This window comes from Ambystoma mexicanum, chromosome 3q, assembly GCF_040938575.1.
Source record: "Ambystoma mexicanum isolate Mex_15411 chromosome 3q, UKY_AmexF1_1, whole genome shotgun sequence".
NCBI lineage: Eukaryota > Metazoa > Chordata > Amphibia > Caudata > Ambystomatidae > Ambystoma > Ambystoma mexicanum.
This window is the reverse complement of record NC_090926.1, coordinates 596526142-596543274: the sequence shown is the minus strand read 5'-3', so window position 1 is coordinate 596543274 and position 17133 is coordinate 596526142. Positions and strand designations below refer to the sequence as shown.

Below are 17133 nucleotides of genomic sequence, written 5' to 3'. Positions count from 1 at the left end.
GAGAGATGCAGCGCAACTGTCCCAGGCGCGGCTTCTACCAGAGCTGAGGTGAGTGAGCCCTGATAACATGTATTAAATGCGAAGCTCATATAAATTATAGCAAAATGTACGTCGCTTCAAACTTTTCTGAAATAGAAGGCTTTTGAGTTGCCAGAAGTTGAAAATGAGTCAATTTATTTAGATAATATCTCTCAGTCAGAGAGAGCTACTGGGTAATGCTGCCATCTTGCAGCCACTTGGCCACTCCCCCAGGATTGGTCCTTTAAGTACTTCTTTTCGAAATGAGGACGAGAGGCATCCTTCAATGAAGCGAAGTCGAATGAAGTCGAATGACTTCTATGTTGGTGAATCTGTGAAAGCCACAATGAGCCAATAGTTGGGTCGTTTACATGTCCATAGAGTCTCTTGGATTTTGGCCGGCAATGCTGAAGGTATGCCTCTCGTGGTTGATGTTCTTTGCGGTTCAAAATAGGTGCTGAGACACTAGACCGTTATGCGGGTCAGTCTGATCGGGTGGTGAGGTAGAGACAACATTTTCCACTCCAGGTCGAGTAACAAACACTGAGCATATTTGTCTGACAAATGTTTATTATAGGCTTCTAAGTAGTTGTCCAACTTTCTTAGCCGTCTCTCCCCTCAAGAGCCCAGCGCTTGAGGGTCTGACATGTCAAACAGTGTCTGAAAGCAGCTACGCCCAGATGTTCAGTTCCAGCTGTTTCTGTATCAGACATGATAGGTGAGGATTTTGGTATTTATTAACCGCCCATGTCCTAGAAAGGAAATGTAGATCTGAAACGCTTGAAGAGGACGGCTTTCAGCATCAGTTCCAGACACTGCATGCTTTGTGCTCTTTCCTTTACATGTGGTGCCATTGCCGAGCGAATGCTTGTGTAGGAAGCGCAGGCATGCTCGATTGTCTGTGAGTGAGCTGCTGGTTGCACATTGAGCTGGGCTGACTACCGAGGCGTGAAGAATGAACGTTTCATGGACGGCTGGAGACTCTCCATTTCTTTTGCAAGCAGTGATAGTGTGAATCAGAAGGTCCCATCCTTCTCTGCCAGATATTGCGTCTGATAAGCCTCATGTCAAGGCCGCGAGGACAAAGAATCAAGAAGCCATGCATGCTGTGATCTACATCTTTATTTTTCCTCCTTAGAATGCGTGCTTTTACATCCCCCGCCTCCCCTCTGTGCGCCCTTGCGTCTCTTCCCATTCTCCCAGAGATGCGAGTCATCGCGCCGCACACTTGAAGGGGAGTCAACCTTTAAGGGACAGACACTACACTCCGCTGGTGGGCATTCTTGGAAACGTGGACAGCTTTGAGCCCCCTGCACCATTTCAAGTACTTTTGAGCCTTTTCGCCACACTCCTTTAATGATTAGACAATCCCATCATTTGCTTTGCATGACTGCTATTTAAGCAATAAGCAACACGCAGGGGGCATATTAGCACTTCAGGTAATTCCCCTGGGACTTCGTTAAGGCCCTGGCTTTGCTCGGGCCTGGAACTATGGGGCCCGGGGCATTACCTAAAGTGATAATGCCCCCCTGCTAGGGGTTTATTGCTTAAATAGCAGCCATGCAAAGCAAAAGATGGGATTGTGTAATCATTGAAGGAATGACTGATGAAGCATTGCCTTCCCAGTAATGTACTGCACAGTTCTGTGGAAAAGTAATGCATGAATGCATGCATCACCCTGGACCTTTACGTTAGAATGAGCAGAACCCATGGACGACTCATTTTGGCTGCATTAGTCAAGCACTGATAGAAGCCCTCCAGAATGTTGCTGAAACCATGCCTAGGTCATGGTGATCGTGGGTAAAATGACATCCAGTCCCTCCTAAGTGTAAAGTTGTGTATGGACAAGGACGATTGAAGAGCTGACGAACAGGCCCAGTGCACTGTACACAGATAGATTCACTAACTCAGATTATGGCCATAGTCCTTGCCACTGCCATAGTGGGTGTGATGCAGCCCATATTCAGTGGACCAGTAATGTTGTATAAGGCCACAACCTCTCAAGTCAGCTGATTATCCAAGTCATGTGACTTTGTTTCATCAACCTTTCTCCTATGTCTAATACGGCAGCCATTTTAACACAAGTGTTTATCGGTGTCACTATCCATCTCAAATTGCCAAACTTTACTTACTTCAAAAATAGAAAGGCAAATATTTGATGCATATTGTGACTGGAAAGTTGTGTGTTAATATAACATTTTATTTCTTACAAGTGTGCCCAATTGCCTAGTGGCTAATACATCATTCTAAATGTTCTACTGCAGTCTAATTCTGTGTAGCTCGCCACATAGCATGGCAGCCAAACGAAGCAGCAGTTCACTCTTATATATGTAAGTTTCGCCTGACGAAGTCCCTGTGTTAGCGATGGAACGTGTGGCGCTGCAGTGAACGCCTAAGACTGCACGCACTGTGTTGTAAGTCCATGTTGGTTTTAAATTGAATTTCAAGTTGCTACTATGCAAGAAGAAATATTAACATGTTTTTTGCACTTTAACAGACATGTGTGCTCTAATATTTTTTGTTCAAGACTTAATGAAACTGTTTACATTCCAAGTGGGGATAGCGAGCGAAATTGAATGTTTTCTAAATGATAAGCGGTTTTTCCTGCAACTGCAGTTGGAGCACCCGCTATAAGTAGGCAAGTGCGTCACATTGTGGGAATGGTTTATTTCCATATATATATATATATGGGTTATCTTTTGAAGGCAAGATCGATCTCTATTGCTTCATTAGAAAACTAAGACTGTCCAAATTCTATGCCACCAGCGATTCTGTGGATAAGCCTGGTGCAATTGCAGTTATTCCATCTGAGTTAAGTATCCAAGACATACTGCTACTTAACGATCTAAACACTTTATACAATGAGGAGCCTTTGGCAGAAACAGGCATTGAGGACCAAGATGCATGGAAAATAGTGTTACTGCAAGCATAAATACAGGTATGCCAGCACAACGCAACTTGAGGAACGAGTCCAGATTCAATCCACCTAATATCAATAGCCCCACAATAGATCTTTTTGAGGACTTAATACATGATGAATTCAAGGCTTTATCTGTTAAATCCAGGAGGGAAAAATACAAGTGTAATTTGACCAAAGCACAGCAGTCAGCGTTGGAGAGCCTAAGAACAGACAGGACAATCATGGTGAAATCTTCAGATAAAGGTGGCAACGTGGTGGTCTTAAATACTAAGGACTATCAATGGGAGGCAATGAGACAACTAAGAGATGCCCATAGTTATGCCAAACTACCACATGACCCATATCCTCGATACAAAGAAGAATACGATGCTAAACTAACACCGTGGTTTGAACAAGGTCTCATCAATTTGAAAGAGAGGAAATATCTAACTAAGTATCACCCAATCATCCCGATAATCCATTTTATTCCCAAGATTCACAAATCTATGTCAAAACCACCAGGTCGACCTACAGTCACGTCAATAGACTCACTCTAGGAGAATACATACAAATTTGTGGACACGTTTCTTTTTCGGTTCGTAGAGGCTCTACCATCATACACGAATTATACTATGGCTTCCCTTAACCAAATTGACCATATCCTCTGGCACCAGGACTACCTTCTTGTCACATTAGACGTGGTTTCACTTTACATGTGCATCTCACATGCCCAAGGTCTCGCAGCTGTGAAATTATATCTTTGGACGAGATCCCTCAGCCATCGTGATTCTTCTCAGATGTTGTTCTTTGTTTTGCCACATAACACCTTTATGTTCAATGAAGAATTCTACAATCAAATATGCGGAACTGCCATGGGCACTGCAGTAGCCCCAACATTTGCCAACCTATATATGGGTGCCTGGGAAGAAAGCTTCTTTGCCAGTGAAGACAAAAAGTCCTATACTGACAAGGTCATCCTTTGGCAAGGGTATATCGATGACTTGTTCATCATATGGAATGGCACCAAGGTGGAATGGATGGACTGTTTTCAGATATTAAGTCTAGAACAATCGAATATAAAGTTCACAGAACATCATGACTGGTCCAAAGTAGTTTATCTAGACATTAAAGTCAAAATTGTAAATGGTACCATCCCCATGGACCTGTACCGAAAGGACACAAGCACAAATGCTGTCCTGCATGCCACAAGTGCACATCCAGGTGGCCTCAAAAACAGCATACCATATGTAATGCCAAAAGGGCTGCTGCGAGATTTCTAGCTAGGGGATATTGCAAGAGCATAATTATTAAAGCATATGATCGAAGCTACAGTTAATCTAGGGAGGGCATACTTGCCAAATACCAGATTCAACACAGGAATTCTCAAGACAAAGGAGACAATCTTATTAGATACATCTCCACGTATAATGTACAAGAAAATACACCCACCGACGGACGGGCAATGAGGTGTCAATCAAGAAAGTGATCAAATGCTCCACACAATTTGTGATTTATGTCATCACCTTTGAAGGCAACCTTTGGTATATAGGCAGTACCAAACTTGAGTTAAGATTGCGCATCCTACAACACCTGCGAGCAATCAAAAATCGTGATATGGCCTACCCATTAGCCAAGCACTTTGAAGACACACACCAAGGCAATATCGCCTCTTCAAAATACTTTGCAATTGACATGGTCATGGTTCATCCCAGGGGAGGCAATAGACTAAGGAAGCTGAGGTGAATGGAATCATGCTATATAGTATATTATAACACCAAATCTCCTTCAGGGCACAATAGACATGAATAACTATATAGGTTCCTGGGTGACTAAATAAGATTGGTGTAGATATACATCCCAAAAGCTCTCTTTTTTTTATCAGTGGCAGATCTGACCATGACACTTGAACACTTGAGAACTTTGAGGCCATTTGATTCCCTGGCCTGCTAACAATACTGGTGTTCTGTGGTTTCCATTGTGGTTGAACTTTCACTGTTATTTTATAGCAGTTTTAATATGTGTTTTTTCACATTTATGTTTTTTTATGTGTATGAGACTCCGGGCTGGAATTTGTAGGATGGTGACAAGTGGAGCATGTCAACTGTGGGTACATCGGTACATGCGGGCTTGGTAGGCTTTATGATGTACAGCATGATATGAGCATTTGCACAAAATAGGATAGATTTGTAAGGACATGGGAGAAAAGCACCTCAGCACGCAGCATTTTCTGTATCATAGTGAGTCACCTATACAGGGTATGGCATTTAACCAGCTGGCCCATGTTCCAGTGTGTTTAGATGCTTAGTAACTATATATCAGCAGAAACAATAGTCTATAAAGCACACTGCACTTAACATATTTAGAGGTTAGGGACATATTCAGGGGAGGATTTGCCATTTGCACAATTCGTTATGATGCATTTGCACAATGCAGCATGCATAGTGTATATATGGGTCCCATATTGGACAAATTGCACCTTATATTTGAGTAGGGAGGAGTATTAATGATCCGGCCAGTAAAATGGCAAATGTTCACATAGTGGGTGGCTCATAAAGCTGACATCGTATTTGCACATGGCACATTGCACTTTATATTTAAATATACTAGCTGCAAGAAGTACCCAGTGGGGATGATTGATCATGTGCATGGTACCTAGTAAAGTTTTGCACAGCATGCAGTCTGCAATATTGGCACACTGCGTGCCTTGCATATTGCACTTTACACCTTATTACAGAGCAACATTTGTGACTAGCACATTGCACATTATATATATTTTAATACATCAGTTGTAAGAAGCACCCATTGGGGATAACTGATTACATGCACTTTACTTCATAAAGTTTTGTACAGCGTGCCATCTACAATTTTGCCATAGTCCATGTCTCGCACATTGCACTTTATATCTAATTACAGAGCTACATTTTTGACTAGCAGAAAACAGCATGCATAGTTATGTACTATGTGCAATATACCAGGTGGGCCGATTTAACAGCTATACACGGTTACCCGATGGGTAGCAGTATCTCACACAGCATACTGCACTTTGGCGGTCTACAATATTGGCATACTCCATGTCCTGCATACTGCGCTTTATGCCTTATTATAGAGAAACATCTGTGACTAACACAGTGCATTTTATATTTATATTCAAACACATCAGTTGTATGAAGCACCCACTGGGGATGACGGATTACGTTGCACTTTATTCCTTAAAGTTTTGTACAACTTGTTGTTTGTTATATTGGTATACTATATGTTTTGCACATTGCACTTTATATCATACTAGCGCAATATAGTGTGTAAATGTATGTATTACGTGTAATAGATTAATGCTATGCTTGGAATATTTGATCATTAGAAATATGTTATCAACAAACCTTATACTGACAGGACATTCGAAGATGTCTGCCTGCATGCACACAGGTTTTGCTCAATCTGCAGCATGAAATAGTCACCAGCAGCAATAGAAATAAAGGACTAACATTGCTGCAAAAGACTCGGCCTCATTTCCTGCACTCAAACCCGACGAAGCCCGTTTATGGTGAAATGCGTTGTTTTGTTCTCTTTTTGCTACCCTTCTGTCCATGATGATGTATGAAAAAGGACTATGTTTCTGCAGTCAAATTTGGGAGTGAGTTTGTATTTCTTCTCATCATGGCCTTAGTGCTGCTGCATTTCGGAAAACTTGTCAGTCCAACCTTTCTTTTTCGGTTCAGGAAGCCCCTCAAGACCTACTCCTTTGCTTCTGCTTTCTCTCCTCCACTCCCATTCTGATCTCCTGGCCGAATCTGAAACTGCACTGGTTACCTGGCTACCCTCTGATCTTTGGCCCAGGTCCCCTCCCTGCCAGTTGCACATCTGCACTGCCCCCCTGGCAACCCTTGCACGCGGGGACTGTTTCTGCATCCTTAAAGCCCCTACTAGCACTTGATACCTGATGTCTGCACTTACCCTTGCACTTGACACAAGCTGGCTGCACTTTTATTTATTATTTATTGTCTTATTTATTTTACTGTTATCCTATGTACTGCACTGCCCCCTCCCCTTTCCCCCGACACTTTTCCGCTTCCCCCCTCCCCTGCACTTGTGTGATCTCAATGTCACCTGACCTAGTAGGATCGCTGCCTCTGTCCTCCCTCTGTTTCCCCTCCATTGCCTCGTCGTGCCTTGAAACACTTGTGTATAGGTGCGTTATAAATGCCATATCATATCATATCAGACTCATCCATTCTGTTGCTAATAACGTTTGACTTGCAGGGCGGATTTAGCTGATATTATCCAAACAAAATGTTTATCACCCGTCAACCCCCCCCCCCCCCCCCCCCCGCACACTCACCACTCCCCCTACCCCCACCAATGGGCATTTTGCGAAAGAATTGGTAAGAAATTAAAAATGTTTTAAGAAAGCAAAAGAGTGCTGTTTTCATGCTACGCCCATTAGTTTTCCCATGAGAAAAAGTCAGAATGTTGTCAAGCTGAAGTGCAAAAACTGCTGTACGGTATTGAACCAGATGAGAAACAACTTGGGCACGAAGTGTTGGCTCGATTTCAGGGACAGGTTTGGATTAAATCTGTCCAGGAGTTTTAAAAATATTCGAAGGGGAAGGGGGTGCCCCCTGCTCCCCAAAAAATAGCTATGTCTCCCATGGTGCTTTGCAGCAGAGTCTGAGAGACTTTTCAGAAATGAAAAAGCAGCCATTTCCCCCTAAAATTCTATTGCGAATAACCTCTGAATTGCTGCATCGATTTGGACAAAATAGTTGAAACAAAATATTTGTCAAGCAACCTAACCCAACCCCCCACGCCCCGCTCCCTCAAACTGCAAATATTGGGGACAATATGTTCTAAAATGAAAATGTTATAAAGAAAACAAAACACCTCTGTTTTCAGCCCATTCATTTTCCCATAGAGAAAAAGTGCCATTTTTGAACAGCCGTATTGAGAAAACCGCTGGGCAGAGTGGACCAAATAATAAACAATAATAAACAACCTGCCCGCAATGCGTTGATGTAATTATCTTGAATGGTTTGGGGTAAATCCATCCAGTAGTTTTTAAAATATTCAACAGAGAAGAGTTTGCCCACCTGCTCCTTAAAACCTTCTATCGGCCTTGGTGTTTTGCAGCAGAGAGGCTGAGCAAGGCTAAGCAATTTTGACTTGCTGGATGTATTTGGATGAAATTTTACAAACAACAAGGCTGTCAAGAGACGCACCAAACTGGACATTTTGGAAACAAATTGTTAAAAAATGAAAAAGTTATAAATAAAACATACAAACACAGTTTTCATCCTACTCCCATTCATTTCCCCATGGAGAAAAAGTGCAGTTTAAAAGCCATAGTGTGAAAACCACTTGGCAAATTTTGACCAAATATGAAACCATGGCCAAAAGCCATGGCCAGTGGCCTAGTAGTGTTTTTAAAATATATAGTGGGCACGGCCGAAGGCCCTGGCTAGTGGGCCCGGAAGACATGCATAGTGGCTTTAGTTTAGGTGCACTTAAGTAGACCAGATTTAACACAACAAAATCCTTGAAATTCAGCCAATGTGGGAAGTCATGACCAGCATAACTTGGCGCGCTCCCGTTGATGTCCCCCAGAATGCTCTTATAATATGGATGTGCTCATGGGTTTTTCAATGCACCTTAACTAAAGTTTTTTCAGCAAATGTATATATATATATGTATATATGTATATATATATAAATATATATATATACATATATACATATATATATATATACACACACACACACATATATACACACACACACACACACACACACACCCCCCCCTGGTATAATTCGCACCTGCATGTCACACATTGACCGTACCGGTATTGAGTGGCTGTAAGGGACACCACATGGATTCTGCCCTCTGTGACTTGTCTTTGGGAGTCCTAACTTTGAGCTCTCATCTGGAACTAGTTTCACCCACTGTTTCCTTATTACGCCCAGCTACTGCTCTGTATGACTTTTCTCTTCCCGTATTCCCACACTGTGATTCAAGACCAGTCTGAGCACTGTCCCTTGCCAGCGATACCAGTCCACCCTAAGGTGCCTCCAGATGTCTCCTTGCAATTGCGTTACCCAAAAGGAACAACTACCAAGACGTTGCCCTAGGGGTATCCAAACCAGGATGTCTAAACAGCAGGTGGATGCTCCAAGTCACCCTTCGGGATCGCCACTAGCCTCTCCCCACACTTACGTCCTCAACTGATACGTTCAAACACAATTTAAGCATACCAACTAAGCCACTTACGCACAGCAACTGAAAAACCCTCCCAAAAGACTTCAAACAACAGAACACTACACCTCTCCAGCCAACATACATATAATTGTCCTTTCCAATGCATCCTACCACCACAGGCAGATGGTGCTCACACTGTACACAAATGCCTCAATGTCTGACACAGGCCTGCACACAGTGCCTGGGTACTGCTGAACTGCATGCATCAACAAAACAGCTCAGCTATCTTGCATGTTCCCTCCCTCCACACTGTCTTATCCCAGCCACCTCTCTTTCAGATGCACCAGAGCACTGAAACACCATCAAATGGAAGAGAGGTGCAGTATAATGTCCAGTAACATACCATAGCATAGTATAACAGAAACTCTGATGAGTCAGCCAGGGAAGTATCAAAGAATCACAGCCACTTTAAACCAACAACTGATACGCTGGTGAGCGGAAAGGTTGGCCACTGAACAATTTCAAGGTTACAAAAAATCTTTCCAATCTACCTGCGATTCCTAGTGCCACCATTTTTGTCCGAGTGTCCAATCCGCACCACAGCGCTGTTGATGCGCTCCTCGCAGCAGTCCCCACGGTTGGTGATCATCACCAAGGATATGATGTAATTGGCACCAAGATCGACCATCCACCAGGGCTCGATATCGAGGTCGGTGTGGGAGCAGGCACCCTTAAGGTAGTTGGTGACCGAGGAACCATCAATAGCGTTGGCTGCAGCACCCAGCTTGTCGTAGGTGCTCGATTGACTGGCGGTGCCATTCCGGGCCACATTAGGTTCTGCAGTAGAATAAGGCCAGTAAGGTCACAATCTTTGTCACACTCTCCTTTTCTGTTGTCTCTGGATATGGAGCTTCCCAACATCATCCTTACCTGTGCTAGGAATAGTTAGTGGGCGTTTGTCATCCTCTGCAAAAAGTCCAAAAGATTAACTTTAGAACCTCTTTACTCTTTCCTCTCCCAACATTATTATGTCTTATCATGACCCATTTCCGCAAGACAAACATATTTAAATTGGCTGATGAAGTAAGAGAACCGACCCAACCCCCTCCTTCTTAGGTCTTCATTTGGCATTCTCTGCTTCACCCCCAAGGCTCACAAAACCTTAATCCACACAGTCTAAGGGTTGCCAACATTTGACTATAGAGCTATGGCTAGTTAAAGAAACCTTGTTTTGGGGTGCTGGCCCCAGAGAGGAACAACTCCTTTGACATTTCAATGCTGTATAAACGCCTGCCTGGTCCTACATAGACCTCATCCAATGCATTCGCATCATTTGGCCCTGAGTCTCACTGCAGCAGTAGTAGCCACAAGTCGAAGGAACATGCCAGTGCAAAGCAACCGCCCAATTGCTTAAGAGGGCGGCTGTTCCCCCTGTGTGTTTTCAATGAATACAAATAAAAATAACAATGTGCTTCCCGTGGCTGGGATTCGAATGAGGCCTAAACTTTAACCACAAGACCTCACACATCTGTCACCCGTTGTTGTAAAACATCCCATCATGCCGTTGTGCTGCTGAGGATGTGTTTGGATACATGTTCTAAGACATGAAAGGTGCACACCTTCTCTACTTTGCCAGTAATGTGGTTGGAAAATATGTTGTTTTCTTAGCAAATGCTTTATAGTCCTGTGCACTTTCTTGAGTTGGGAAAGACATCCTAAAGTGAAATCGGCAAATTTCCTTCAATTTACGTTCATGTCTTGTGACGTCTGCCCCCCCCCCGTCCATTCGAGTGCTCCCACTTTCTTTTTAAGGAGTCGAGCCTATATGATAACTAGCACCCGTACCCACCACCGTATACTGACAGACCACTGACAGCCTTCCACTGTAAGGAATCTAAATGGTATGCAGGGGACCACCAACGTTAGCTCTCACGTTCAGTGAGGTCCTTTGCATGCAATTGTAAACATTCACAAGGCTGAGGGGAGAAGGAACAAGTAAAGTGAGGTGAACTCTTTTATTTTTCTCTCCGTCGTGTGAAAAAGAAAACGCTGCCTGCAAATCTGCATTTTACACTTTGCAGTCAGCGGTCGCTTATGGAGTTCTATGGACCCTGGCTGGTTCTCAGCGGGTGCAACACTAAGGTGGGTTCCATAGGAATCCATTCGTTTTATGACTGCATGAAAATGTCAGGTGTTAAATGGAGGTGTAAAAGCATTACACCTTGCTTTTCTGCCTCCATTTAACTCACAGTCCCATTTAAAATGAGGCCCTGAGTGGCATATTCAAATGGAGCAGGTGTGCTATCTTGCCAGAATTGTAACTTTTCAATTCAGTTTTGCGATAATGATCATTTTTGATCATTAGCAAAAGTGTCTTGAAAAGGGACAGCAACTCAAAGGAATGTGCTTTGATGTGTCTCCATGTTCCCATAGCAACGTGCCACAGCATCTCACAATGCCCATGGGCTCATTGTCTCAGCACCATTTTTCCACTCCACCTGTATGTGATGCACTAAAAAGTCAACAATTTATACCAGAGGCATGAAGGCCTAAGGGAGGTCCGGTTGAGCATTGTGAGTACAGTGAAGCCCCTATCGGCTCCTCTGCTGGTCGAGGGGAACAGGTGGAGGGCCTGGCATCAGGATTAGCCTCTGGCTTTCTTGCTCTGGGATCACAGGTAAGGAGTGGCCTATTGGGGGATTCTGCTCCCATTACGAGGTTGCACAGAATTGCCTGGGGGTGCAACAACCAGTTGACTGGCTGCCAGTTCACTGTGCCTGACAACACAATATTACCGTAATGCGTCTGTTTGCCATTGCTTTGGTTGGCAAACAGCGCCGATGGGCCCGGAGGAAAGCGAAGGACAGTTGGATTGCTATGGCATCCATAACCAAACAGGCTGCTTCGTCAACATACGGGGATAGGGTCGGCACAACAGGACAGAGCCTGATTGGTTCCCTGCATTGCACATTATTTAGGGAGAGGCCGCCCAGTTGTTATGCATCTCCGTCGTATTGCAGAGTGTTCACAGTATATGAGCTCTGGGAAGTTGCTTTTAACACTCTCTTGTAATCATTATGGGGAAGCACAAGGAAAGGAAGAAACATCTGGCAACCATCGAGGATGCCCCCAGGACAGAGTATGTCCAGGAGAAAGAGAAAAGCAACCAAGGAATACATTGAACTTGAATGTCCTCTCTCGCGGAAAGCGATTAAAAACATTATGACGTAGGTTATCCAGGAGCGTTAGGGGAGAATTTAAAGGAACATATCTCCTTCTAGCTCTTCATCGACTTCATCTTCCACATTGGATCTAACTCTTAGATCTCCTCAGTTGTCTCAGTCTCGGAAGATGTAGGAGATGGGAGGAAATAGAAGCTGTTCTTTCCCAGGTCTGAGATAGCATGGGCTTTTCTGAACCATCAGTGCAGGAAGGATCCACCAATCCCAAGATCAGACAATTCTATTCTATTCTATTAATATTTATATGGCGCCAAAGCCACAACCCAGAGGGCATTAAGGTGCTGATCACAAAAAAACACAGCAACCACAAGAGCCATCATCAAGCCAGACATATGTCTGAGGAAAATGAGTGAGTCTTCAATGCTCTCTCAAACACGTTGGAATTATTGGATCTCAACACTTTCCTATTCAGAAGCCAGGAAAGCCTTTCAGAGAGATAATCTGGCCCAAACTCAATAAAATATTTGTGTGCCATCGTGAGAGAGAGAAATGCAACTCTCGCCTCAACTGGTAGCCAGTGTAAGGCTTTCCTAGCTTGGGTTTTATCTACTCTCTGACCAAACCCAACTACATTGAAGTTTACTAATTTCAACTTTTCCTGTTCCCAACAGAAGCGTACCACATTCATCAAGTTTGGCATCCATATAGCCCTTGCAACACTGGCACGACTGTTCTGACAAAAAGGGTCAAAGTTGACATAATAGCCTAATATAATAGGACGAGATAGCAACCACATTGCTAACATGTGCCTTTGTGTTCATTGTCTGATCCAAATAACTCCAAGCTTTTTTTAACTTTATGTAAAGAAACAATGGAACAGCCTGCAATGGTAAAGTTCTCATAGTCCGAGCACACTTTCTTCATTCTCTCCGCAGTGCCGTAATCATTAGTTCTGTCTTGGAGTCGATAAGGGCCATGCCGTTCTTCAGCATCTAAGCCTGGAATATTGCATACATCCCATTCACATCTCTTTGTCTTTTCTATGATTCCCTGACAGGGGGATAAGATACTGAGTGTTATCAGCGTAATGCATATGTATTATCCCTCTCAAGTCCAGAAGGTCAAATAATGGCTTTGTATAGATATTATAGAGAGAGGGCGAACGGCACGAACCCTATGGACCTCCAAATGGGACATCAATGGCATCTGCTTATACACTCTCGCAGTTCGATTGGCTAAGAAGGATTTTACCCAGGCAGCAGTGAGGGTCTGAAAATTGTACAGAATGCGATAGCCTTTTGACCAGAATGTCATGGTCCACTAAATCGAATGCTGTGGATAGATCTAATGACATCAGCAGTGTGATTTTTTCCCTCCTCCATGAGGTGCAGGATGTTGGCCATCAGGTCAAGGAGTGCTGTCTCGATGCTGTATGCTGTCCTAAATCCTGATTGGCACTCAAGATCTTATTCAAGGTAAGACGTTAAAAACTCTGGTGCGAGCAACTGGTCGAAAACCTTCTTGCTCAAATGGCTTTAGACATTGAATCGCTGCACTGCCAGGCAAGTGCTGCTAATGACAATTGTGATACTATTCCCAACCCTGTCTAGCATCCTTTAATGCTAGGCCCACCACCTAGGGTGAAGAGCATGCGCCAAGAGAATAACACCGGCTTGGTCCGTCAGGCTCACCCACAGCCATCGTAGTTAATTAAGCTGGAGGGGGGTTGAGGGGACAGAAGCGGGAGAAACTAAACAACCTGTTAAAAATACCGGTCCTGTTACTGGGAATTCCTCTAGGGAATGTACCCTTTTGAGGTCACTACAACTGATAGCTGGGGTTTCTGCCTCACTGGACCTCCCGCCGCTATTACCAATAACCGAACTCAGGGGGACAAAGGAAATGACACACATGTATCCCTCTCTTGGATCATACTTACTAATCACAAGGGCAATGCCAAGGGGGTGCCCCCCTTTCTGGATCCTTTGAGCGCAACAAACAAGTCACCCACGCCCACATGCAGCTCCACTACCCCCAATTCCATCAAAATGGCTCTACTCAACACCCGTGCGCTACCTAAACATGCTGTCGACATTCAGGATTACATCTTAGAAAATAAACTGAACATCATGTGTCTCACAGAAACATTGCTTAACGACTCATGTGGCCCTAAAATAGCACTTGCCGTACCGTCAGGGTACGACATTTTCTATAAAAACTGTGCCCAGAGCCGTGGCGGGCGGGAGGGGGGGCAAGGGGTTGCATTTCTCACCAAGTCAGAATGGCAGGTCTATGACGTACCTATCACATGCACTGGTTATGACATTATTCACTTAAAGCTTATTCCTAATGCGAACTGCTCCATCAACCTCATGCTTGTGTACCGTCCACCTAATATCATGCCACATTTTAACAAAGAGTTATTGAGCATCCTGGCTGCCCTTAATACTCCCAACAGCTCCACTATTATTCTTGGAGATCTGAACAGCTGGCTAGGGGTGGCGGGTGACAAGGATGCTAGGGACTTGGAAAAGGCACTGCACGCTGCCAATTTGAAAATCCTTAACACCGAGTCAACCCACTCAGAGGGACATATCCTTGATGGGATTGTTGGTAGAAATATCAGTCTAGCTATCACTTTTACTAAAGCATGTCCCTGGCCAGATCATTCTGTCATTAGGACTGAGTTATCTCTACCCAAAATTCCCAACAGGTGGCACCCTAAACCACTCAGAATAGTTAGTAGCAACTTTAAAAGGGATAACCCTGAGGGTCTGGATAAATTCTTGAAGCAAATTATGGAGTGCACCCTGGACTGGATCCATGTGTTTAAAACGACACAATAAATAATTACAAACATTTTTAGTGACACTTAAATAAGGAAAAATTGTCGATTTTCTTTTTTTTTTTTAAATGTGAGGGGGTTATGCCCCAAACCCCCGTTTCGCCTGCATTGCTACCCCGCAAGTCTCCCTCAACCCCCCCACCCCACGCAAATGCGCTATGATTCTCTGCAAAGCAGCCAGAAACCTGCTTGGCGCTATTTGTCTCCCTTCCCTTCATTGGTGATTTAGTTATAGAATGATGGTGATTTGCTCACTAATTGATGTGTGTAGGATGTCTTACTTACAGCAGTATTAACAACGTGAGCCAGAGTGGTGAATTTACAATATACCGACAGGATGCAAACACTACCACCTGGGATCATGCCGAGGGCCCCAAAATTGAATGGTCTAATGAGGGATTGTTTGGGGTATACAGCCCCTTTTTTGGCCACGTCCAGCACTCTATAAGCCATTTCCATTCTTAGGCCGAGCCCCCTCGTTAGACTCCCCCACCCCCTTGATTTCACATGCCACATAAAGCACTGGCCAGACCGGTGATGCACAGGCCATGGCAGGCACTGCGTGTCAGCGCCGAACTGCTTTCCCCTTCCACCATGGCTCCAGCCAATACCAGGCTATGGCTACACACTTGTTGTCACTACTGTTCCTAACTCTTTCTGTTCACATCAGGACCTCAGCACATTCCACACTGAGTGGAACGTGCCTTCTGTATAATCGTGTTAAAGTGCAAATGCTACTTTCTGAATTAATGTACTAAGGCCTTAGTCACCTTCGGAAGATTCCATCCATCTGTCGAATTCCCCTGCGAAAAGAGGAAAGGAGAAATCATCAGAAATCAGTCTGGGACTGTGACCAATGCACACGCGCAGCCCACACATTCCCACTACCAGCATGAGGCAACCAGACATTGAGATGGGATCAAGAGATGGAGAGAGAGAGAGAGAAAGAGCAAAGGAGAGAGGGATGGAGAGAGGGAAAGAGAGAGAGAAAGAGAGACAGAGAGAGGGGGGAAGGAGAGAGAAGGGCAAGGGGAAATCATCAGAAATCAGTCTCGGACTGTGACCAATGCACAAGCGCAACCCACACATTCCCACTACCAGCATGAGGCAACCAGACATTGAGATGGGATCAAGAGATGGAGAAAGAGAGAAAGAGCAAAGGAGAGATGGATGGAGAGAGGGAAAGAGAGAGAGAAAGAGAGACAGAGAGAGGGGGAAGGAGAGAGAGAGAAGGGGAAGGAGAAATCATCAGAAATCTGTCTCGGACTGTCACCAATGCACACGCGCAACCCACACATTCCCACTACCAGCATGAGGCAACCAGACATTGAGACGGGATCAAGAGATGGAGAGAGAGAGCAAAGTAGAGAGGGATGGAGAGAGGGAAAGAGAGAGAGAAAGAGAGACAGAGAGAGGGGGGAAGGAGAGAGAGTGAATGGGAAGGTGAAATCATCAGAAATCAGTCTCGGACTGTGACCAATGCACACGCGCAGCCCACACATTCCCACTAGCAGCATGAGGCAACCAGACATTGAGACGGGATAAAGAGATGGAGAGAGAGAGAGAGAGAGAGAGAAAGAGCAAAGAAGAGAGGGATGGAGAGAGGGAAAGAGGGAGAGAAAGAGAGACAGAGAGAGGGGGGAAGGAGAGAGAGAGAAGGGGAAGGTGAAATCATCAGAAATCAGTCTGGGACTGTGACCAATGCACACGCGCAGCCCACACATTCCCACTACCAGCATGAGGCAACCAGACATTGAGACGGGATCAAGAGATGGAGAGAGATTGAGAGAGAGAGAGAGAGAGAGAGAGAGAGAGAGAGAGAGAGAGAGAGAGAGAGAGAGAGAGAGAGAGAGAAAGAACGAAGGAGAGGGAGATGGAGAGAGGGAGAGAGAGAGAGAAAGAGAGAGAGAGAGGGGGGAAGGAGAGAGAGAGAAGGGGAAGGAGAAATCATCAGAAATCTGTCTCGGACTCTGACCAATGCACACGCGCAACCCACACATTCC

General features: G+C 44.5%; 1 protein-coding gene across 2 annotated transcripts in view; it reads right to left on the bottom strand.

The window, feature by feature from the left end:
- LOC138582800 (pentraxin fusion protein-like) overlaps positions 1–17133 on the bottom strand; it is a 242263-nt gene that overhangs the window by 164920 nt on the left and 60210 nt on the right. For both annotated transcript variants that reach the window (XM_069654452.1, XM_069654453.1), the window contains 3 exons: positions 15901–15933; positions 10034–10069; positions 9655–9940 (listed from right to left, as the gene is read on the bottom strand). In XM_069654452.1, the coding sequence (XP_069510553.1) occupies positions 9655–9940; positions 10034–10069; positions 15901–15933 (355 nt within the window). The remainder of the gene's footprint in view (positions 1–9654; positions 9941–10033; positions 10070–15900; positions 15934–17133) is intronic.